At 57.0% G+C, this 24415-nt stretch overlaps 1 protein-coding gene across 1 annotated transcript; it reads right to left on the bottom strand.

Moving 5' to 3' along the window:
* Nucleotides 1-1844: 1844 nt before the first annotated feature.
* PNLDC1 (PARN like ribonuclease domain containing exonuclease 1) lies at nt 1845-22456 on the bottom strand. Its single transcript, XM_056126045.1, has 19 exons — nt 22353-22456; nt 22055-22112; nt 21825-21898; nt 18616-18655; nt 17513-17636; nt 17323-17411; nt 16142-16242; nt 7874-7950; nt 7502-7645; nt 7197-7266; nt 5145-5230; nt 4792-4847; nt 4120-4184; nt 3900-3953; nt 3773-3815; nt 3580-3679; nt 2950-3125; nt 2584-2682; nt 1845-1908 (listed from the first exon to the last, which is right to left on the bottom strand). Exons 1-19 carry the CDS (start codon nt 22426-22428, stop codon nt 1845-1847), a joined length of 1596 nt encoding a protein of 531 aa, XP_055982020.1. The 5' UTR covers nt 22429-22456.
* Between the last annotated feature and the right edge of the window lie 1959 nt (nt 22457-24415).

Here is a 24415-nt window from a genome sequence, read left to right on the forward strand (position 1 = left end):
GAGGGGAGAAGGAAAGGGAGGAGCCTTGGCACCACCACTGGCCCCAGAGGCTGGAATAAAACCCAAGCGGAAATGCACTCTGGGGAAGGGACCAGCATGGGGACATTGTTAAGACCCAAAATCCAGCATGAGCAACTTTGTAACTATCTCAGGGTGATTCAGTTTAAAAAAAATTAAGCTGATACTCAATAAAGAATAAAAATAGCCTAAAAAAAACTGGGGTGAAAGTGATAGTACAGCAAGTAAGGTACTTGCCTTGCACCTAGCTGACCTGGGTTCAATCCCTAGCACCCCATATGGTCCCCTGAGCCCACCGGGAGTGTTCCCCGAGCACAGAGGCAGGAGTAAGCCCTGAGCACCACCAGGTGTGGGAGAAAATAGCCAAGTCGAGGGTGCAGTGAGCACTGAGTCTCCTTTCTTTGGTCTCCTTTCTTCACGGGCCAGGGTGTGGGGCAGGTAGGGGCTCGGGATGGCCTCCCGCAGACACCCAGTAGGAGCCTGAGCCAGGAAACTCCCGTGCGTGTTCCTGCTGGCCAAGGGAAACCCTTGCTGTTGCTCAGAGCCCCGAACCCGAGTCTTCTGGCTTGAACTGTATGTTCCTGGCCCCGGTTCTATTCACAGACAGCAGCCGGAGGCCAGGAGCAGAACTCGGACCCCTCCTGCCCTCTTCTTCCTGGGCCTGGCAACAGCTGACCAGCCACCCCGGGCCCCTGATCACTCCTCCAGCCACCCAGCCCGGGAGAGCTGAGACTTGGTAGCCGAAGAGGGTTTGGTCTCCTTTCTTCATTCGCTGGTTCGGGGCCGTGCCCGCCGCGGCTCAGGAAGGTGTTGGATGCCAGGTTTGTTTCGAAGTCACGGGTTTCAGTCTGTGAATCCACCCGCCTCTCCCCACCTCTGTTTTTCTGGGAAAGGCACCCCCCTCCCCCTCACCGCCGCCTCCTGAACCACTGCCATCCCCAGCTTCCTTCTAGACGGGGCAGCCCCTGCCATCGGACGGCTGGTCCCTCCACTGCCCGTGTGGGTGGGAGCCGGCATCCCAGGACTGGACAGTGCGGGCCCAGGACACAGTGGACAACAGCAGAGCTGGTGACTTCGCGGCTGGTGCCCAGGGTCAGGAACTCGCGTGCAGTGTGTGTCGCCACCTGGTGCCACCTAGCGGCACCCTCCTTCCTCCCGGTGCCCGTGGTCCCAGGCGCGTCCTCTGCTCTGTTCGGGCTTTTGCCTTTGGCCCATTTGGGCTCCACAGGTGTCAGCCCCTACCTGGACAACTTCCATGTGTGCTCACAGGGTGGGGGATCTGGGGATCACCTGGGGCCGTGGGGGGAGGGTCCAGCTCGCAAGGCAGGGCAGAAGGGGACAGTGTTGTGAGGGAAGAGGCAGGCAGAGTGGCCAGGGCCAGCCAGGGTCTCTGGGGACAGCTGGGAGCAGAGCAAGGCCACCTGGGGCCGGAGGTGGGGGAACCCAAGGTGAGGGGGGCATCAGCTCAGGGCGAAGGGGGGTGCCCGCCACTCCAGTGTTTGCTCTCGTCCTGTGCCCACTGGCCTGATTCTCCCTGTGGGGCAGATGCCGGGACGTGCCCACGGGGGGTTCCCTTGCCCCCACACCCTGGCAAAGGCTCCGGGATGCCCACCCCTGGCCCCCCCCCCGACCTGTCTCTCCCATCCCAACACCCAGCCGGGCCCTTCTCCCGTCCTCTCTAGAGACCAGGCAGGCAGTGTGGCTACAGACTCCTTTATGGGCCAAGGGCCAGGTTTACAGAGACCACGGCCCGGCCGGACCAGCGTCAGGAGGGTCAGCCCGAGGGGTGGAGTGGGGCTGGGCTTCGGGGGTTCCGTGTGCAGCCCTCAGGAGCTGGGTCTTCCCAGGAGAAACGCCAGGAGTGCCCAGGTGGTAACCACGCTGCAGACCCTGCAAGACAACCAGGGGTCAGGGGTCACAGGTCAGGGGCCGGGGCACACAGGCCCGCCACCCACATCTTCCCCACTGTCTCCCCAAGCACTCTCTCCTTCCCATCCTCCTCACGAAGCCAGCGGGGAAGACCCCTCCTTCCAAGGTGCAAAGAAGGCGTTTCTTCCAGAACGTTCCAGGGGAGGCAGCCCAAGGTTTTCCCCCACGGTGGCTACTGCCACACTCCAGGCCCGGGGCTAAAGCCGTGTCCAGGGGCCGGAGCGATAGCACAGTGGGCAGGGCATTTGCCTTGCACACAGCCGACCTGGGTTCTATCCCCGGCATCCCATATAGTGCCCCCAAGCACCGCCAGGAGTAACTCCTGAGTGCAGAGTCAGGAATAACCCCTGAGCATCGCTGGGTGTGAATCAAAAAGCAAAAATAATAACAATAATAATAAAAATAAAGCTGTGTCCAAGTCCCCCCACCACTCCAACTGGTCTTCCCGGCCGGCTGGGCGAGGCTCATCTGTACTGCCCCCCCCCCCCCCACCCATGCACACACTGCCCTCAGCCCCCCACCCTGGGAGCTGGCGCCCGGCTGGGCCTGCCCTCCCCTCTTCCCGCCCCATGCCTGCGAGGCTTGGGGGTGCCGAGCTCTGGTCCCTTGCCCGCCCGGCCGCGCCCCGTGACTCACTGGAGCAGGCAGTTGATGTTGGGGGAGTGTCGCCAGTAGTGGTAGAGGGACACCTGCAGCGTGGGGTGGCCGCGGTACTCTTTCAGGATGCTCCGGGCACTGCGGGACAAGGCGGCCGGCTGAGGCCTGCGGGCCCGGATGCGGGGCTGGGGCACAGGGGCACAAGGCACGGGGACCAGAGTGTGGGGACACAGAGACCGGGTCACAGAGTGCAGGGGCCCTCAGACCACGGGCGCGGGAATCTGGGAACTGGTGGTCCAGGGGTGTGGGGCGTGGGGGAACCAGGGCACAGGGGGTCTAGATGCAGGGTGCGGGGGGGAGGGGAAAGGGGTGGGACGCGGGTGCGGGGCGCAGGGCGGCTCCTACTCCTTAAACTTGTTGGTCAAGAGCAGGAACTGGCCCCGCGACAGGCGGCGCACATCAAACTTGCAGGTGTTCTGGAACTCGCGGTACACCTGCTGCTCGCTGAGGCCCGGCCACCGCCGCACGCTGAGGATGAGGATGGGAGGGCGGATGCTGGGGTAATCTGGGCCCGAGAAGTTCTAGAAGACAGGGCAGGGCGATGCAGGACGTCCCACCGGCTCCGCCCCGGCGCGCCTGGGACAGTCCTGAAAAGCTGAGAGGCACCGCCTGGGGCCGGCAGAGAGAAAACCCACCTGGGGACTCGAGCCCCGGGGCCCCTGCTCTGCCCCCTGAGGGAAGCCGCCTAAGAGACAACCCCCCCTCACACACACACATACACACACACTAAAAGAAATGCCAGGGGCTGGAACAACAGCACAGCGGGTAGGGCGTTTGCCTTGCACGCAGCTGACCCGGGTTCGATTCCCAGCGTCCCATATGGTCCCCTGAGCACCGCCAAGGGTGATCCCTGAGTGCAGAGCCAGGAGTAACCCCTGGGCATCGCTGGGTGTGACCCAAAAAGCCAAAAAATAAATAAAAGAAATGCCAGCACAGCCCGCTGTGGGCGGGGTAGGAGCCGCGGAAGGTACTCACGATCTTGGGAACCCCAGCGCGGATGAGGTTCACCTGGTTCACGTAGGGCGTGAGCACGTCCAGGTAGAGTGAGAAGGAGGGCACAGATGTGGATGCGGCGCTGCCGGGGCAGACAGAAGCCGGCGGCGTCAGGCCCGCGCTGCCCGGGGCCCCTGCTGGAGCCGTGGGTCTACAGCGACGGGCACACACTCACCCGTCCGCCCTCTGCAGGAGTAGGTGCGCCACCTTGAGCAGCACTGCGGAGGGAAAGGGTGGCTGTGACAGGTGCGGCCGCCTCCACCCTGCCCAGGGGGAGCCCAGGCCGAGCGCACAGCCCTCACCAGAGCCACAGAGGAAGGCGTCGTAGGCGGCTTCGTGGGGGTACTTGGTCTCCACTGCAGGGGCGGCCCGGGAACAGGAGAGAGCGGGAGATGGGGCAGGCCCCGCCGGCCCCCTGTGCCCCCATCACCCGGGCGTCTGTCTGACAGGTGGGAGGGAGCCCCGCGGCCCCTCAGTCAGGGGGACCCAGGCCTGCTCTCGCCCTGCCCAGCCCCGACCTACCGTACTTCTCACACTGGCTGGCGTGAACAATCACCGGCCCGGAGCCCTTGGTGGGGTTCAGATCACTGTCAGGAAGGCACAATCAGACCCCCGCAGGCTCCTGTCGCCAGGAAGATGCCAGTGGCAGGCCCTTGGGTGGTCACCAGGCAGCCGGGCCCACAGGAAGGCGCAGGCTAATGGCACTGCTTAACACAGAAAGAACCCGCAACGGGGCAGCGTCCACTGCTCGGTGGGGGGGAGCCGGGACGGGGCTCTCTCTCCCACACTGCACGGTGTCCACTGAGGGGACACACTCAATTGTGCAGGGGACGAGTTTCCAGCTGGCCCTGAGAAGCTCAGGGGCTCTGAGGAGGAAGTGGGGGGCACAGGGCCATGGGGCTAAGGGAAGGCGGCCCCAGCTCTGTCCCAAAGCCTAGCAGTGGTCACCACAGTCCCCTCCCCCAACCCACAGAGCTTCCACTGTGAGTGTGGTGCGCAGTGCTGGGTGACCTAGGCCAACAGAACCCAACAGCAAAGCCCCCAAACTTGGGGCCTTCTGGATCTGGGGGGCTGCCCCATGCCCTGCAGCCACTTGGCCCATCACGGAACTTGGTGGAATCCTGCCCGCAGCTGCCAGAATCACCCCAGTGGGGTGTCCCTGAGCCCAAGAGTTCCCAAACACTCCCTCCTTACCTGTTCAGGACTTCATAGACTTCAGAAAGGTTCGAAACCCTGGGGAAGTTGAGTTCCTAGAGGGCGAGACACAGAGTAGAGAGACTGAGACAGAGACAGAGAGAGACACACACAGAGACAGAGATATAGAGACAGAGACATACACACAGAGACAGAGAGTGACAGAGAAAGACAGAGACATACACACAGAGACAGAGAGTGACAGAGAGAGGCAGAGACAGAGATACAGAGAGACAGAGAGGCAGAGAGGAGGGAGGGAGGGAGGGAGAACGTGTCTGCACTATGCCCAGCAGTGCTCCGAGGGCCTCCTGGCGGGTGGCAAGGACCAAGCCCGGGCGCCGTGTCCCCAATACCTTCCATATGTCCTTGGTGACGTTCTTGGTGTCGATGAGGACGGGAAACAGTCTGTGGATGTTCAGCTTGAACTCGTCGTAGCTCTCTGCAGGGAGAGGCCAGGGGCCGGGTGAAGGGGACTTTGGCGCAGGCACCCACAGCACCGCCGGCTGACTCAGGGACAGCCAACGGTGCCCGCTCAATCCGGCGGGAAGGCAGCGAGGCCACGCTGGCCTTCTCAGAGAAACGGCCTAGGAAGAGCAACTCCCAGGCTATTTTTTTCTTTTTGTTTTTTGGGTCACAGTTGGCAACGCACAGGGGTTACTCCTGGCTCATGAACTCAGGAATCACTCCTGGTGGTGCTCAGGCGACCATATGGGATGCTGGGAATCGAACCCAGGTCAACCGCGTGCAAGGCAAACGCCCTACCTGCTGTGCTATCGCTCCAGCCCCACCCAGGCTTATTTTTAATGTTGTGTTTTAGGGGTCACACCTGGTGATGCTCAGGGGCCTGTCCTGGCTCTGCATGCAGAATTCCTCCAGAAGGTGGGGGGTGATGGGAGGGAACCTGGGGACACTGGTGATGGGGAATGGGACGGCTGGAGGGACGGGTGTTGGAACTGTTGGACAGGTGTTGGTCCTGTTCGCATGACTGAAACCGACCATGAACAGCATTGTAAGTGTCTGTCTCACAGTGATTCAATAAAAAAGTTAAAAAAAATTCCTCCTGTGGTGCTCAGGGGAACTTCTGGGTTCTGGGAAGGACCCCAGAGAGAGCCCGGCCCACGGGGCTGCCTCTCCAGTGCCTAGAAGACAGTTTTTGGGTGGGGAAGACCTCCATTTCTTTCTTTGGGCCGTACTTGATGGTACTCGAGACCAAACCCAGGTCTCAGCACACTGCACGCGCTCAGCCCTCAGAAGGCATTCCTGAGGGGGCCCAACAAGGTGGGGGTGCATCTCAGCAGGAGAGCACGTCTTGCCTGGCACGGGTGAGGCCCTGGGTTCAATCCCTGGCGTAGCAGAGAGTAATAACAACTAATTTCAAACTATACTAGTCACACCCCAGCAGACACCTTCTTGGAGAGCCTGACACACGCGGCAGTGCTCAGGGAACACATGGGGGCAGAGGCTCAGACCAGGGTAAGCGCATACAGGGGAAGCGTCTTAACCCTCGGCTCCACCCAGGTCCCAAGTGGACTTAGAGTCTCCTGCAGACGAAGCCAAACACAGCACCTGCTCGACCCTGCACCTGCATGACCCCTGCCCCTGCAAGGACCCTTTAAGTCCTCAAACCATCTTCAATTCCTGTGGGGGTGCTTGTTCTCCTGACATGGCCAGGGGGACGCCCAGTTTGGGCTGTGTGACAGTAGCTCCCTGCCCAGCTGGCCTGCCCGATGGCACCCCAACTTGGAACATCATGATCCAGGGGCAGATGCGGCCGCACCCCTAGGCTCTGCTAGGACTCGCTCCTGCCGGCACTTCCTGACATCACTCAGGATTGCAGTGGATCCCCAGCACCCTAGAATCTGACGCCATTAACACCCAAGTTCAGAGCTGGAGCAGAAGAACAGTGGTAGGGCTCCTGCCTTGCACAAAGTCGACCCGAGCACTGCTGGGTGTGTCTCGAAAACAAACAAGTCCAGGTTATTGAACTTATTTGGGGGGCGTGCAAGGGGCACCTGAGGCCACACCCAGCCTGCTCAGGGGTCTCTCCTGACCTGGTGTGGTGCGGGCTGAACCCTGGGCCCACTGAGCCCTCTTTGGACTGTGCCCCGGCCATGGACTGTCCCCACGGCATGATTCACGGTGCGGCCGCTCTCTGGGAGGAAATGGCCAGACACACGGTGAGCTCACCCCAGCCGAGGAAAAGGCAGCCTCTGCTCTCCAGCTGACCCTTCCGTGGGGTCGGCTAGTGTCCTGCTTGCATGGCCTCGGCCCTGGGGACAGGGGCACACAGCAGGGAGAAGGGGGGAAGGGTGGGGCCATGCCCACCTGGCAGGGAGACTGGGAGGAGGGGCAGGGCTGTGCCCACCTGGCAGGGAGACGGGGGTGGGGGGTGAGGCTGTGCCCACCTGGCAGGGGCCGGTAGAACTTCTCGTGCAGGTGCAGCAGGTCCATCATCATATTATGACCCACGAGGGGCTACTTGGAGGGAACGGGAGCAGAGAGAGAAACGGAATTTTAAAATGAAAAGAGACTCTGCAGTTTGGGGAGGGGGTGACTCTCTCCACACGCACCCGCCCCGGAGGCTGCAGGGACGGGGCAGGGCCCCAGGCACCCCGCGCTGAGCAGCTGCTCCGACTCCTCCTGGCCCCGCACGACCCAGCGAGCAGGGAGGGGCCGGGAGGGGCCGCGGGGGGCCCGGTGGGTCCCCTACCTTCTGGGCCTTCACCAGCATCTGGAAGAACAGGGAGAAGCCGCGGGCCGACCTCAGGATCTTCTCCCGCCAGCAGCTCTCCCGCTCGCGGGACGCGCTCTCCAGGTACCAGCGGTGCTGCCTGCTCACCTTCTTCACGGTCACCTGCGGGGGCGCAGAGCCCTGACCCCCGGGCCGCCCCGGGGGCTGAACAGGGCGGACAGTGGAGGAGGGGTGGAGAGGCCAGACGCGGGTTCGAGCCCCGGCCTCCCAGGGGGTCCCCCGAGCACTGCCGGGAGTACTTCCTGAGCACGGAGCCAGGAGTGACTCCTGAGCATCGTGGGGTGTTGCCCAGAAACAAGACAAAGGGGTGGGGGCCGGGCAGACACTCACCCCCTGGTCCTTCAGCGCCGTCCAGATGTTGGGGAGGGCCTGGCGTAGCACCAGCTGCACCTCGTAGGCCTGGAAGCCTGGGGTGAGCAGACATGACTCACCCGGGGCCACTGCACTCGGGGGACCGTGGGGGACAGCGGACCCACGGCTCTGAGACCGTCCTGGCCCCCGTGCCCGTGTGGCAGGGCGGGCGCGGCCCGTCCCCGGTGACGGAGATCAGGGCTCCTGCAACGCCGTCGGCGCCCAGGAGACGCCAAGCGAGCCGAGCACCATGGGCAGTCAATTCGGGACTGGCCTCCGGCCACTGCACTCGGAAACCAACTCCTGCCCCCATCTCTCTGCTCGGGCAGCGAGGGGCTCCAAGGACAGGCATGCAGCGACCAACTCCCAACTCCGCACTGTTCCTGGAGAAGTCGCTGTGGCATGCGGGTCCCCGGAAGCACAGGGAGCGCAGGCCTGGGTGCTGTGGCTCCTGCCGCTGACCACTGAAGCGAGAGGCTCAGCGAGAGGGGACGGCTGTGGGTTAGGAGCGCACCAGGGGGCCAGAGCAACAGCACGACACACAGCCGACCCAGGTCCGATCCTCGGCGTCCCGTATGGTCCCCCAAGCACCGCCAGGGGTAATTCCTGAGTGCAGAGCCAGGAGTGACCCCTGAGCATCGCTGGGTGTGACCCAAAAAGCAAAAATAAATAAATTTACATAATATATATATATATATGTGACCCAGGATCTGCCCAAAATGCGGGTCCCCCCTCCCCACAGGTACACCCGCGGCCGCCAATTAATTTCCTCTTTCACAGTGCATTGTCACATACCTCAGCCTCTTATACCAAACTCTTATGAGAGCAGCCTGGCTATGCCAACCACATTAGGCCAATAGCCCACTAGCCTATTCCAATCAAAATACTCCCCCAAACTCACCAAAATAACGGTGAACACAAGAACCTTTACAAACCCAATCTAAAAGAACACGCTGACTCAGCACTAGAGACCCCACATAAGTCACTCGGGAGCACCAAAGAGGAGGGTAGTATCCTAGCAAGGGAGAGAGGAGACCACAGTAACCGAGCTCACCCAGAGTCCTCCTGGCAGTGAAGGGGGAACACAGAGTGAACGGGAGGGACCCACCTCCATCCTCCTACAGCAATGTAGGGAGCAGCACAGATCCCCACCACGGGGAGAGGATGAAGAAAGAGCCCAGAGGCCTCGGCAGGGGAGAGCCACGTACACAATCTCTCTGACAAGAATTCAGAGATGCAACGATGAGGGTGTTTAATAAGTGCAAAGAAGCAATGCAAGGGACTGCACTGTCGCACTGTCCTCCCGTTGTTCATCGATTTGTTCGAGCGGGCCCAGTAACATCTCCATTGTGAGACTTATTTTACTATGTTTGGCATACTGAATACATCACGGGTTGCTTGCCAGGCTTTGCCATGTGGGTGAGATACTCTTGGTAGCTTGCCTGGCTCTCCGAAAGGGGTGAAGGAATCAAACTGGGTCAGCAGAGTCGGTCGCATGCAAGGCAAACGCCCTACCCACTGTGCTATCGCTCCATCCCAGTACAAGGGACATCCAATAAAAATACAGGAGAATATGAAAGAAACAGTCGAACAGACAGCCAATAAAATAAGGGAAGAAATGAGAGCAGAAATAAAGCTACAAACAGAAGTGTCACTAATTAAGAATTCAGTAGATGAAATAAAAACTCAGTGGGTGTCCTCAACAGTAGAATGACAACAGCCAAAGACAGAATCATTGATTTTGAAGATGAGTTACAGAAAGCAACCAGGAAACAACAAAAGATAGAAAAAGACCTCAAAATAGCTCAAGCGTAGGTAAGAGACATATGGGATGAATTCAAGAGGAACAATAGAAGAATCATCGGAGTATCAGAGGGACAGGAAGGCAACTCCAATGAGGTGGTAACAGTGAAAGACATCATTGCTGAGAAGTTCCCAGAGCTAGAGAAAACAGGGGCCAATGGGCACTGTATAAAACTAACAAAAAGACTCCAAGGCATATCATAATCAGAACAACAAATACCACAGAGACACAATACTGCAAGCAGGAAGGTTAAAGGAAGAAATCACATAACAAGGAGCATCCCTTAGATTTATAGCAGACTTAAATCAGATGAAACCATCTGGGCCCAAAGACAGTGGTGGGGTATAGTGAGAAAACTCAGTGAAATGAACGCCTCACCAAGAGGCGTACTTTACCCAGCCAGACTCCCACTCAGACTCAAACTCTACACTACTTCATGGATAAACCACAGCTCAGGAACTTCCTTAAGGTTCAAAACCAACCTTAAAAGAAGGACTGAAGGAGCTCCTTAAGACAAGACAAACCCCCTTGTCCCCCACCCCAACGAGACCCCACGCTGCCGCCCACAAACGGCTCCTCCAGCTACTTATCAAGTTCCCTAACGGCGATGATCCCAGAGGCACACAAACCAATCTCGGAACTCAGTGGCTTTTGGCAGAATGCGTCCGGACTCTGCAGTGAGCTATGGCACCAGGCCACCCCGGGTGGGAAAAGGTGTTGTCCCTTACACCTATTCCCCCTGCGGCATCGTGGCCGCCATCTTTCAGAGCCTATTGGGCAGTCAGGTACGAGCCAGCAGTGACGAGACACGCAGGGCCTCATAGGATGGGGGATGGAAACAGCCCTTCTCCCCCGCCCCGACAAGACCTGGAGTTGCCACCCATGAATGGCTCCTCTGCTACTTACAGAGCCCCTTAATAGCCATGATCCCAGAGGCCGGGGCTGGAGCAATAGCACAGCGGGTAGGACGTTTGCCTTGCATGCGGCCGACCCGGGTTCGATTCCCAGCATCCCATATGGTCCCCCAAGCACTGCCAGGAGTGATTCCTGAGTACAAAAGCCAGGAGTAAGCCCTGAGCATCTCCAGGTGTGACCCAAAAAGAAGAAAAATGATCCCAGAGGCACACAAACTTATCTTGGAACCCAGTGGCTTTTGGCAGAAATCCCGCCACGCTTAATTACTAAAATATCAGAATTCCAAAATTGTGCGGTCCCTATTGTGGCCGTGTGACATCATATGCTCTTCATAATCAGCAATAGAAAACAAATTATCTAATGATGCCTTTTCGGCAGGTCTGATTGTTGGGGGTAAAGGCCCTCCCGTTGATCGTCGATTTGCTCGAGCGGGCCCAGTAACGTCTCCATTGGAGACTTTGTTGTTACTGTGTCTGGCATATCGAATACTCTCGGTAGCTTGCCGGGCTCTCCGAGAGGGGCGGAGGAATCGAACTCGGGTCGGCCATGTTGGCCGCTTGTAAGGCGAACGCCCTACCCGCTGTGCTATAAATTCCAAATAATAACGGTAGGTCTTGAGCGATAGCACAGCGGTATGGCGTTTGCCTTGCACGCAGCCAACATGGCCGACCCGAGTTCGATTCCTCCGCCCCTCTCGGAGAGCCCGGCAAGCTACCGAGAGTATCTCGCCCGCACGGCAGAGCCTGGCAAGCTGCTCGTGACGTATTCGATATGCCAAACACAGTGACAACAAAGTCTCCAATGGAGACGTTACTGGGCCCGCTTGAGCAAGGTCTTTTGTCAAAATATTGAATGTACTCAAAGTAGAGAGAGTAAAGTGGAAATCATCTGCCACACAGGCAGGGGAAGGGGTGGGATGGGGGGTATACTGGGGTTCTTGGTGGTGGAAAATGTGCACTGGTGAAGGGACGGGTATTTGATCATTGTATGACCGAGACTTAAACCCAAAAACTTTGCAACTGTTCTCATGGTGATTCAACAGAAAAAAAAAAAAAAAGACAAGATAAACCTCAAAGACACAACAAAATTCTACATAAAGATGGCATGAAACCCCACAACAATGATCTCCCTTAATGTCAATGGTCTAAGTGCACCAGTTAAGAGATAGAGTGGCTGGGGACTGGAGAAATAGCACAGCGGGTAGGGCGTTTGCCTTGCACGCAGCCGACCCGGGTTCGATTCCCAGCATCCCATATGGTCCCCTGAGCACCTCCAGGAGTAACTCCTGAGTGCAGAGCCAGGAGTAACCCCTGTGCATCGCCAGGTGTGACCCAAAAAGCAAAAAAAAAAAAAAAAAAAAAAAAAAGAGATAGAGTGGCAAAATGGATTTAAAAACTGAATTCAACATTCTGCTGCCTACAAGAAACACATCTGAACAGTCAAAGTAGATAGACTCAAAGTCTAAGGATAGAAAACAATCCTTCAAGCAAACAACTCAAAAGAGCCAGGGTGGCCATACTAGTATCTGACAACATGGATTTCAGGCTGAAAAAAGATTAGAAGGGACAGGGGGTACAATGTCGCCCAGCAGGTCAACCTGTACCTGTGGGGTGAGTGCATCAGCAGCCTGATGATGCCTTTAGGCTTCCTGATACCCCAGAATTGCCACTGTGCCTCTGGCCGGACCCCCAACAACTTTGGACCAAGTTTCCTGAGAAAGTAAACGGCCAAAAGTTATGGGGGAGTCACGCCCACAAACCACCTCCGGCTCAGTTATACAAGTTCATTTATCGGCCTTGCTTCAGAGACCCATAAATAAATCTCAAGCGGTCAAAAGCAGGCCTTTTAAGCACATTAATGGCCATGATTCAGACACTTACAAATGAATCTTGGAGGAGAGCAGCACGCCAGAGATGTCGCCCCACTCCAATGCCAGCCTGATTGCACCAGAGCATCTCAGAGGGGGGCAGGTGTGGCCCTCTGCCTGCCCCAGATGAACCCTGACAGCTGCAAACCTCCAGAACCCAATCACCACCATGCTCACAGCCAATCTTCACAGCTCGCTCGGAGCCTCCCACACATGAGAATGAATCGCTAAAAAACCCAGGTACGTGGGACCAGTGACTGAAAAGTCCAGGCTTTACCCAGGCTTCACCGAGTCGGGGATGGGCGACCACACCCCATCTCCCTGCCATCCCTGTTTCCTGGCAGTCATGCCCGAAACTGCCTCTGGGCGCCACTTAATTGCATCAACAGCCATGATCCAGAGACTCACAAGTGAATCTCAGAAGAGAGCAGCACACTGCAGAGATGCCTCCGGACCCAAATATTTTAAGATTTTAGAGTTCCAGGAGCATGCGGCTACTTCTGCAGCCGCTTGACACATCATACTATTCATGGCAAACAATACAAAATAAATTACTTAGCATCTACCAAAGGGGCAGACTGGGGTGGTGGTGGGAAGATTCAAAGTAGTGGTGGTGAGAAGATGCAATGATGGTGGGATGGGTATTGAAATAATCAATGAAAATTACTGTGAACAACTTTATGAAAATATAATTTAAAAATTTTAAAACGTAATGAGGAGTTCATGCCTGCTTCAATCAGTTTAATCAGTGGCTAAATAAACGGCAGTACTCCGACATTAAAAAAAAGATGAGAAGGGACATTAAGGCCATTTTTTAATAATCAAGGGAATATACATTAGGAAGAAATTACACTCTAAACATATATGCACCCAATGAGGGGCCAGCAAAACACTTAAAACAACTGCTAACAGACTTCAAGGACGACACTGGTAGCAACACAATAGTAGCCGGAGACTTCAACACCGCCTTGTCACCTCTTGATAAATCAACGAGGCTGAAACTTAGGAAGTACTGGCTCTGAAGGAAGAAATGGGAGAGAGTGAGCTAGTAGATATATTCAGGGCTTTTCAACTCCAAAAAGCCAAATACACACTTTTCCAATGCACATGAAACATGTTCCAAGACAGATGCTGGGCCACAAAATATACCTCAATAAAATCAAGAAGAAAGAAACTGTATCAACTACCTTTTCAGACCACAGGCTGGAACGACAGCACAGTGCATAGGGCATTTGCCTTGCATGCGGCCAACCCGGTCGACCCGAGTTCAATTCTTCTGCCCCTCTCAAAGAGCCCGGCAAGCTACCAAGAGTATCTCACCCGCACGGCAAAAGCCTGGCAAGTTACCTGTGACATATTCAATATGCCAGACACAGTAACAAGTCTCACAATGGAGACGTTACTGGGCCTGCTCAAGTAAATCGATGAACAGCGGGAGGATGGTGCTACAGTGCCATCAGACCATGATGCACTGAAGATAGAAGTTAATCACACAAAGAAATGAAGAATCGAATCAAATACCTGGGAATTAAACAGCTCAATGCTGAACAACCAGTGGGTTAGAGAGGAAATCAAGGAAGAGATGAAAAGATTCCTGCCATGACAGTTCTCTCTGCAGAATCCACACAGCAAGCCCCCATGGGGCCGGGGAGAGAAGGCAGCAGGAGGGGTTCTCCTCCACGGGGCCAGCCAGGTCTGATGCCCGGCATCCCATATAGCCCCCTGAGCACGGGGCCAGGAGCAACCCCTGAGCATTGCCGAGTGTGGCCCAAAAATAATCAAAAAAAAAAAAAAAAAAGAGGAAAAGGACCCAGTTTGGGTGGTACTAGGAGAGAGAAGAAAAAAACAAACAGTAGCTGGGACCCGAGGTTTCTCAGGGCCTGATCTCGGGGCCACTCTTCAAGGGAGGACCCCAAATGCCTTTATGTGGGTCACGGTTGTTGCCACGCACCAGATTAGAAATAAAAACTATCCCTCAGATACTAAAGCTCTTCCAAGTAAAGAACATGAAGCGATACAGTGTAAGCCTCCCCAAGCATCACTGGGCTCAATCCTGGGCATTCCAAAAACAAATAGGGCTGGAGCCATAGTGCAGTGCGGAGAGCACTTGCCTTGCACGCAGCCGACCCGGGTTCAATCCCCAACACGCCACATGGTCCGCTGAGCACCACCAGGAGTAATTCCTGAGTGCAGAGCCAGGAGCCGGCCCGCGCATCACTATGTGGGTACCCCAAAAACAAAAACAGAAAAATGAACTCATTCTATGCTTAACAAAAAATGACCTGTTCTGTATGAAAAACGGAAACTACATTCCTAAACAAAAAATGACGATCCACGTCATGAGTGAGTGTTTCACATCCTGGGGCGGGACTCCACGTGTCCAGCCTCGGAAGGTCCTGAGTGGCCAGTGCAGGAAGAGGGGCTCAAGTGCACGGAGACCGCCGCTTCCCAGGAATGCAGGGGGCTTAGAGGGTGTTTCGAAAGTCCGCTGTACGGGGAGCCCCCTCGAGAGCCACACTGCTGACTCAGGAGCCCGGGCTGGACGGGAACATGCCTCACGGCCCCACGGTCCCCAGGGGCCTTGGCACCCTGCCAGCGGACCCAGGTGAGGCTCGGAGCCCAGAGGCACAGTCAGCTGGAGCATTCAGAGTCTGAGTCTCATCACTGCAGTTCTCTGACTTCATGTTGAGACAGCTCGCGCTTTCTCCTTAAGAAAACGGGTGGGAACGCCCAGTAGGTCTAAGAGGGATGTTCTCAGAGGTGAAGTCTCCAGTAACCCGTGGTCCCCGGTAACCCGCACAAAGACACAAAGACACGCTGTATGCTTGTACCAGCCAGCCCCTGTGGATTTGGATACGGGCCCGACTAGCAGGGCGGGAGTGAAAGGGCGCTGGGGGTCGAACGGGCTGCAGCACGTGACACAAGAGCAAGAAGCAAAGGTCTAAACTCCAGCTAACGCAGGGCCCTGAGGGTGGCCCGAAAATCAGACCCGGCGGTGCTCAGGGCTGACTCCTGGCTCTGTGCTTGGGGATGACTCTCAGGGGGGCTCAGGGAGCTCAGGGAAACGGAATCTGGTTGAGCAGATGCAGGTTGAGCAACTAACCCAGTGCTTTGGGTCCCCAGCCCTAAAACTTTTTTTTTTCTTTTTGCTTTTTGGGTCACACCCGGCGATGCACTGGGGTTACTCCTGGCTCTGCACTCAGGAATCACTCCTGGCAGTGCTCGGGGGACCATATGGGATGCTGGGAATCGAACCCGGGTTGGCTGCGTGCAAGGCAAACACCCTACCTACTGTGCTATCGCTCCAGCCCTGGCCCTGAAACTTCTTTGGGGGTGACGTGGGCAGTGCTGGGCTGGAAGCCACGCTCCGAGCCCCCCACTGTCTGCCCCCTCCCCCGGAACGCTACAGCAGAGGCAGTCAGCAGGTCAGCGGCTGCACGAGAAAAACCCCACCTCCTCTCAAGAAAGGCAAACTCAAAACCTGATCCTTGACGAACTGGATTCCTTTCCACAGCAGGGCTGTTATCCTGAGACCCCAGTCCAGGTTGGGACCAAGCGAGCATCCACAGCTGGGGGATGGCCCGCCCAGTGTGACACCCAGGACGCAAGAGCGTGTCCGGTTAGGGGGACAGACTGAGTCCCAACCACTGCCCCCGCCAACCTGCGATCCCAGGGAGGGTCATCCAGTCGCCTTCCTCGGCCAGGTCCAGCCACCGTGTCACTTCGTCGATCACCACCTTGATTTGGTCTTTATCCAGGGAACTGGAAAGGGGCGGAATCACCAAGGTCAAGTTGGCAGGCTGCGTCAGCAGGAGACAAGGAGAGGGATTCTGAGGCCTGAGAGGAGGAAAGCTCTGAGATCTGGTGGGAGGGCTCTCAGGCCTGGGGGGAGGGCTCTCAGGCCTAGGGGGAGGGCTCTCAGGCCTAGGGGGAGGGCTCTGAGGTCTGGGGGTCTCTGAGGCCTGGGGGTGGTTCTGAGGGCTCTAGGGCCTGAGAGGGGCTCTGAGACCTGGGGGAGGGGTTCTGAGCAATGGGGGGGGGTCTCTAGAGGCCTGAGGGGAAGAGTTACGGAGGACCGAGGGGGGTAGGAGTTCTGAGACCTGAGGGATGGGATCCAGAGGGCTGAAAGGGGGCTCTGAAGTGGGGGTGGGGGGCCCGAGGCAGGAGAGGGTTTTGAGGCCAAGTGGGAGGGTGTTCTGAGGCCCGAGGGGGTTTCTGAGGCCCTGGGGGCTCCGCTCCCTGCAGCAGCTGACCCGGCAATGCGTGGCAGAACCGACCCAGAGATGCTGAGGCCCAGGCCAAACCTGGGCCCTGAGTACCAAGCACACTCCAAGCCTTCCAGCCCCTCCTAGCCACCGTGCCCCTGCCACAGGTTCTGACACAGGGGGTGCAGCAAGGAGCCCCGGCCCGTGCTCGCCGTCGGGTGGCCGTAGGCGTCCTGCAGTCGTCCCCACTGTGCGTATCCGGAGCAGATACAGGACTCTGTTCACGGGCCGAGAGGAAGCTTCTGCTGGTTCCACTTACCGCTACAGCCCAAAGAGCCAGGCGCCAGCTCAGAGGCGCACAGTCAGCGCCTGTCACCATGCACACAGCCGCGCCCGGGTCCGAGGGGCACAGCAGGACACGCTGCAGTCAGGATTCCCTGACAGTCACTCCTGAACCTCCCCGGGACATCCCGGAAGTCTCACTCACCCCTCAGGCAATTCTGAGAACACCGCTACCCAGGACCGGGGAGGAGATCCTGCCCCCGAGGGCACTGCTCCTGGCGGTGGTCAGCCTTGACACCCCCCCCAAACCCCTGGCCACATGAGGACACCCCGACAGCCACAGGCCAGGCCCTACCTGCGCACTGTCCAGTTCCCGGTGAGGATGCTGTGCTTGACTTTCCTCTCCTGCTCCTCATTCATGTACGGGATCCCCTTTTTGAGAAACTGCGGGGGGCGGGGGGCAGGTGGGAGCCGGGCCGGGCTGCGGGGCGAGGAGCGAGGTGACCTGCCAGTCGCCCCGGGAGAAGGCAGGCCCGTGCCCGTACCTTGTTGTAGTCAAAGCCATACTGGTTCAGAAACTGGACGCTCGAGGCCTGGAAGGAGAACTCCGAATCCAAAATCCCGAATGTCGTGGGGAAGAGAAAAAAGTTGCAAGAGTGGGCGACGTACCTGTTCGAGAAAGGGGAGCACGGGGACGTGAAAAGGGGAACAGGGGCTGGAGAGACAGCACAGCGGGGAGGGCGTTTGCCTTGCACGCAGCTGGCCCGGGTTCGATTCCCAGCATCCCATAGGGTCCCCTGAGCACCGCCAGGAGTAACTCCTGAGTGCAGAGCCAGAAATAAACCCTGTGCATCGCAGGGGGTGACCCCCCCCAAAAAAAGCAAAAATAAAAGGGGAGCACAGGATTAAAAATGGGGAGCACAGGAAGTAAGAAAGGGAGGCACGGGGGATCAATAGCTGAGGCCAGTCCCTGCGTTTAAGAAAGGGGCACAGAGGGAAGAAAAAGCTGAGTCCAGTTTTAGCACTGGTCCATGGGGCCGGGGAGACACAGGGTGGGCTGTTTGCTCTCATGCCTGCAGCCCAGGGCCGGGCCCCCACACCACTGGACGCATGTCCCCCAGCAGCAAACACCCAGCCCGACCCTGCCCTCTCTCCTTATCTGGGCGGCTGGCTCCTGAGGAACACAGCGGAAAGTCACACAAGGAGACGATGAACAAAGGCTGACGGGCGGCTGGGAAGGCAGAGCCCCTGCTCCACGCGAGCTAAGGGGGTCTGGGGGCCCACTGCCTGTGCTCTCCCCATCCCCTAAAAACTGCCGTCCAGGGCCAGAGCGATACTCCGGCAGGTGACGTGGCCTTGCATGAGGCCGACCCAGCTTCAATGCCCGGCATCCCAGAGGCTCCTCGAGCACCACCTGGAGGAATTCCTGAGCGCAGAGTCGGGGGTAAGTCCCGAGCACTGCTTGGGGTCTGTGGACAACGGACAGGAGGGGGAGTCCCTAGCTAAGAAAGCTGGGCAAAGTCCTCTGCAAAGGAGCTGCCGGTGGGGGGAGGGGGTTGGGACCCAGCAGAAGGCAGGAATGTGGGGTGCAGGTGGAGGAGAGGGCTGGGTGCGATTCACGGGCTCTGCGAAGGGTCTCCATGCGTACTTGTCGGCCTCCCCTTCGATGCTGGAGAACACGGACAACCCTAGGGGGACAAGAGCAGAGGGCATGGGTCCCGGGGGCGCGGGCAGTCAACCACCCAAGCCAACTGCCCCGCTGAGCCCCTTCCAACAGAATGCTAACCCCCAGAGATGGTGGGAGGCCTAGGAGAGCCCCAGAAAGACAGGCTGGGCACAGGGACGGCAGGTGGGAGGCTGGAGTCTGGGCACCTCCAGGTGCAGCCCAACATTATATGTGCATAATATATATATATATGATATATATATATGGGCTGGAGCGATAACACAGTGGGTAGGGTATTTGCCTTGCACACAGCCGACCCGGGTTTGATTCCTCCGCCCCTCTCGAAGAGCCCAGCAAGCTACCAAGAGTATCTCTCGCCCACACGGCAAAGCCTGGCAAGCTCCCTGTGACATATTCGGTATACCAAAAACAGTAACAAGTCTCATAATTTGTTGTGAGATGTTACTGGTGCCCGCTCGAGCAAATCGATGAACAACGAAAGGACAGTCACTGTCACTGTCTTCCCGCTGTTCATCGATATATGTATATATTTGTTTTTTTTTTTTAATGGAAAGTGGAGCAGGAGTGATAGTATGGTAGGTAAGATGCTTGCCTTGCATGCAGCCAAACTGGGTTCAATCCCAGCACCCCATATGGTCCCCTGAACATTGTCAGGAATGATCCCTGAGTGCAGAGCCGGGAGTAACCCCTGAGCAAGGGGTGTGGCCCGAAAAATTTGTTATAAAGAAAAGAAACAGGGCTGGAGCGATAGTGAAGCAGGATGCTTGCTCTGCGCACAGCTGACCCAGGAGCAATTCCTCGCATCCGGTATGGGTCCCCCAACAGCACCAGATGTGACCCACAAACAAACAAAAAAAGGTAAGATTGATTTAAAACACAGGTATATTGTTACAATTCACACTGAAATTAAAATAACTGTGGGGCTGATTCTTTAAACACAGAAGTATTAAATTGATGTTTTACGGCCCTAAAGCCAAAAAAAAAAAATCATAAAGGCAGGGCCAGGGAGGTGTAGAGCACTTCCCTTCCAGCCGCACGTGTGGGAGACCCCAAGCAAGGAGGGGAAAAGAAGGGAAAAAATGGGGCATAACATAAAACATACACAACCTTTTAGATGTGCATCCTGCTTTAAGGAGGGTGTTTGCCTCGCACGTGGCCAACCCAGGTTCAATCCCTGGCACTGCATCTGGTCTCCCGAGCACTGCCAGGAGTAATTCCTGAACGCAGAGCTGGGAGTCAGCCCTGAGCGCCGCCAAGTGAGGACAGAAGGTCTCTGCGTGCTCTCTGCTGCGACTTTCAGAGTCTCGCAAGAGAAAATCCAAAGGCAGGACAGCCAGGAAACACAGATGGCTCCTCGCCAAGCCAGGGTCAAAGCCAGCCCATTCCTCAGGCACCTACTGTGCATACGGTGAACCGGGGTACAATCTCCAGCACCCCATATGGTCCCCCGAGCCCCGCAAGAAGTAATTCCAGAGTGCAGAGCCGGGGGTAACACCTGAGCACCTCCAGGTGTGACCCAAAATCTTAAAAACAAACAAAAAAATGACTAGCCAGAACTAGGTAGCTGTGACATACGGAACTTGAAATGTTTTCTTTACTACCAAACTCTCGACAGAAAACAAACTGTTTACTAAAAGTGGGAATCAATAGCATCTCGTTATCTTTTCTGAAGGGGGCGCAGTGGGGCTGGAGCGATAGCAGAACGGGCAGGGCGTTTGCTTTGCACGAGGCTGACCCAGGTTTGATTCCCAGCATCCCATATGGTCCCCTGAGCACCGCCAGGAATAATTCCTGAGTGCATGAGCCAGGAGTGACCCCTGTGCATCATCGCCAGGTGTGATCCAACAAGAAAAAATAAATTAACTTTAAAAAATAAATTAAATAAAGGGGGTGCAGTATCTTCAGGGACTCAGGGAGGTGCTTCTGTGTATTGGCTTGAAGGAAGGTAGCTAGGGCAAGGAGATGTGTATTTTTCCCCCCCGAAAAGGGTGAGGGGTTGGCAGGCCAAATTAAGTTTGGGAACCTCTCCTGTTGAGAAAAGTACTTGTGTCGCTCCCTCCAGCAACTTAGGCTGACTACGTCGGGCTGCACAGGGCATCTCCCAGTGAAGAGAGCGTGCTCACCAATGAGGAAGAGTTGGTCAACACAAACCAGTACACAGGTTCCTTACTCTGCGAGTCAGAAGCACACCAGAGACATACTCACGAGACCACAGCAATATGCCAATACATGTTTGTCAGTACAAGCTTGTTCATTACACACAAGTGATAATCAAAGGGCACGTCCAATAGGGACCTGAGTCAACACCCATCAACCCTACAGCTTCCTAAAAACTATGCCATCATTACAAAGAGACAGTACGCGAGTTAAGGGGGTTGCCTTGAGTACAGATGACACAGTTGAATCCCTGGCTCCCCATATGGTCCCCTAACCCCACCAGGAGTAAACCCTGAGCACAAAGCCAGGAGTAAGTAGTAAGCACAGCCTGGTATGGGCCCAAGCAATAAAAAGCCCAAATCAGTATCTACGCACTAACAGATTATGTCCGAAAACCTACATTAGTAGAAGGGAAACAGCTGGAGCAGAAAGCGGCCTAGCATGATCTTGTCCATACACATTCTTCAAGGAAAAAAAAAAAGTCATGCAATTTTTCTTAAAAAAAAAAATATGGTGTGGCTGCCTTCATAGTCAACCCTGAAAGCATGAGATCTCACAGACCTGAGCGGGTCAAGATTCAAACAGGCAAAAGTCTAGTCATCGGGGCTGAAGTGATAAGCACAGCGGGTAGGGCATTTGCCTTGCATGCGGACGACCCAGGTTTGATTCCCAACATCCCATATGGTCCCCTGGGCACCGCCAGGAGTGAGTCCTGAGTGCAGAGCCAGGAGTAACCCCTGTGCATCGCTGGGTGTGACCCAAAAAGAAAAAAAAAAAAGAAAAAGAAAAAGTCTAGTCATCATTCAAGCATTCAAGAACGTGAAACTGTTTGGCAGAGAGGAAACAATGAAAACCTCCCATGCTAACCTGCCTGGCATGGGGCCAAGGAGGGAGGCTCGATCTTTCCCCTTATGCCCCCCCCCCCAAGGCGGGCCAGGAGCGATCCCGACAGGGGAGACCCCCAAAGAGAAGCAAAAGGATCCGAGGTCATCGGCAGCAGCTGCCGCACTCACCGATCTGGCAGATGGTGAACTGCTGGATGCTTTGGCGGGTCTTCAGGTACCACTCGGAAGGCAGGTCGAAGAGACTGCAAGCCAGGGGCCCCTTCCTCAGCCACGGGGAGGCCCCGCGGGGCGCCCCCCGAGTCCCCCCGCGGCAATGAGGGAGCGCGCTGCCCGCTGCCCCCTGCAAGCCCACCCGGAGGCGGCGGGTCCCCAGGCCCCGGCGGCGGCGCCCCCTTTACCTGATCTGCTGGGGTCCGGACAGGTTGGAGCGCAGGCCGGTGAACTCTATGTCCAGACCTGCGGGGGAGGCAAAAGAGACCCCCATCCGGGCCGGGCCGGGCCCACCCGGTGACGCGCACGCAGCGGCGCGGCGAGAGGGGCAGCGTGGGCAGCGAGGGCAGGGACGCGCCGGCCCCCCCAACCCCCAGCTGGCGCTGGCCCAGGCCCACGCAGCGTCTCGCTCTCCCGGGGGTCCCGCCGTGGGCGCCCCCGCCCGGGTCCGCCCACCCGCAGGCTCCCGGGGCAGCTCCCCCGTACCCACGAAGTCCGCGCCCAGCACGAGCTCCTGCAGCAGCGGGAGGCTCTGCTCGAACTCGTCGGCGCCCACGTCCATGGCCACGGCTCCGGCACGGTGCCCCGAGGTGCCCCGAGGTGCCCCGAGCGGCCACGTGCAGCCACGCGCCCACGCACTTCCGCCGGCGCCGCCCCCTTAAAGCGCTCGGCGCGGGCACGTGCCCGCCGCGCCCCATGGGGCCGGCCCAGGTGTGGGCCTTTGCACACCCACGCCGTGACCTTCAGCTCCTGGCGCTCGAGACTAGCGTGGACGTGGGGTGCTTGCGGGGAGAAGGGGCCAGCCTGCCGGGCGCAGGGCAGAGTCCCCCGCGATGGAACTGCCGGCACAGGGCCCACGTCTTGCCCTGCCCTAACGACCAGTTCTATGTCACCATCCTCTGGGCATTCATGAGACCATTCGCCAGCTGGATCACCCCCCGGTGCTGGCGTGGCTCATTAAAAGGAAGGCGTCGTGGGGCTGGAGCCACGCACAGCGGTAGCGTGTTTGCCTTGCACGCGGCCCACCTGGGTTCCATTCCCAGCATCCCATATGGTCCCCTGAGCACCGCCAAGAGTAATTCCTGAGTGCAGAGCCAGGAGAAACCCCTGTGCATAGCCCGTTGTGACCCCAAAAATAAATAAATAAGGCTAAACAAGGCCACTGCACTTTTCAGCGGGGAGGAGCTAATGGTAGTGGCTCCGGGTGCTTGGTGTGCAGAGGAAGGCCCAGGTAGGATCGCTGGCACCTCAGGAGTAGCAGAGCGCTGCTGGGTGTGGCAGGAAAAAACAAACCAGGAGGCAAAACAAAAACCAGCAAGGTATCTACAACCCTAAGGCAAAAATGTTCCCGCCCCACCCCCAGGGGTCCACTGTGCTAGCTGTTGGAGGTGACCCTAAAGGCCAAGGGATTTTGGACAATCCTCAAGCTGTTCCCAGTCTTAGGCTCCGAACAGGTATGTGGGTGCCTTTTGGGAAATCCCAGGGCTCACTGGCCAGTGTCCATACTGACCAAGTCCTCATGTCCATCTGCACTGAGCGGCGGAACAAGGAGCCCGTTCACGTTCCCAGGCCATGAGAAAATGCGCATCTCCGGCAAGTGAGGCTTTGAGGGCTAATGAAATGAGCTAGAAGCCACAGAGGCTAAAAAGCAGCCCAGGTGACTGTGAGGTCAACATGCCCCTGACCAGGGGCGCTGTATTCTTGAAAGGCCCGGCTCTCCACCTCACCCCAAAATCCTAAACAAAAAAAAAAGAGAAAAGACACTGATTCACCTCAGTTTAAAGATACTGAAGTCTGGGTCCCCACTCGAAAGTATTTTGATGTAATTGTCGTGGCTTTGGTCTGCTGGTCTTCAACCAACTGTGTTATTAGGAATTTTAGAAAGAACATGAAAAGCTATCAGGTGATTTCAAGAAAGGTTTGAAAAACTCTGCTCCGGGACCATCATTTTCTGTCACTGACGCAAACACTGACAGGTGAATCCTATTTTTGTCAGTTGTTACGAAACCACCAATTCAAGCCCTGGGCTTCCTATATCCTCCCTTCAATTCCACACTGGTTTGAGCCACCCTCTGGAACCGGCCACAAATTGACATATTACAGGGGCCAGAGGGATAGCACAGCAGGCAAGGTGCTGCCTTGCACACGGCCGACCCAGGTTCAGTCCCAAGAATCCAGTGTTGGGGTGAGGTGGGGAGCAGGGCCTTTCAGGAAAACAGTGCCCATGGTCAGTGAGCCCAGTAGGAGTGACCCCTCCGGGTGTGGTCCCAAAACAAAAACAAAGTGAGATATTCCAAACAATCTTTAAGATAGGTAAAGGTAAGGTAAAGGCCCTCCCGTTGATCGTCGATTTGCTCGAGCGGGCCCAGTAACGTCTCCATTGGAGACTTTGTTGTTACTGTGTCTGGCATATCGAATACGTCACGGGGAGCTTGCCAGACTCCGCCGTGCGGGCGAGATACTCTCGGTAGCTTGCCGGGCTCTCCGAGAGGGGCGGAGGAATCGAACTCGGGTCAGCCATGTTGGCCACTTGTAAGGCAAACGCCCTA

Source organism: Sorex fumeus, unplaced genomic scaffold, assembly GCF_029834395.1.
Source record: "Sorex fumeus unplaced genomic scaffold, SorFum_2.1 ptg000061l, whole genome shotgun sequence".
NCBI classification, from domain to species: Eukaryota; Metazoa; Chordata; class Mammalia; order Eulipotyphla; family Soricidae; genus Sorex; species Sorex fumeus.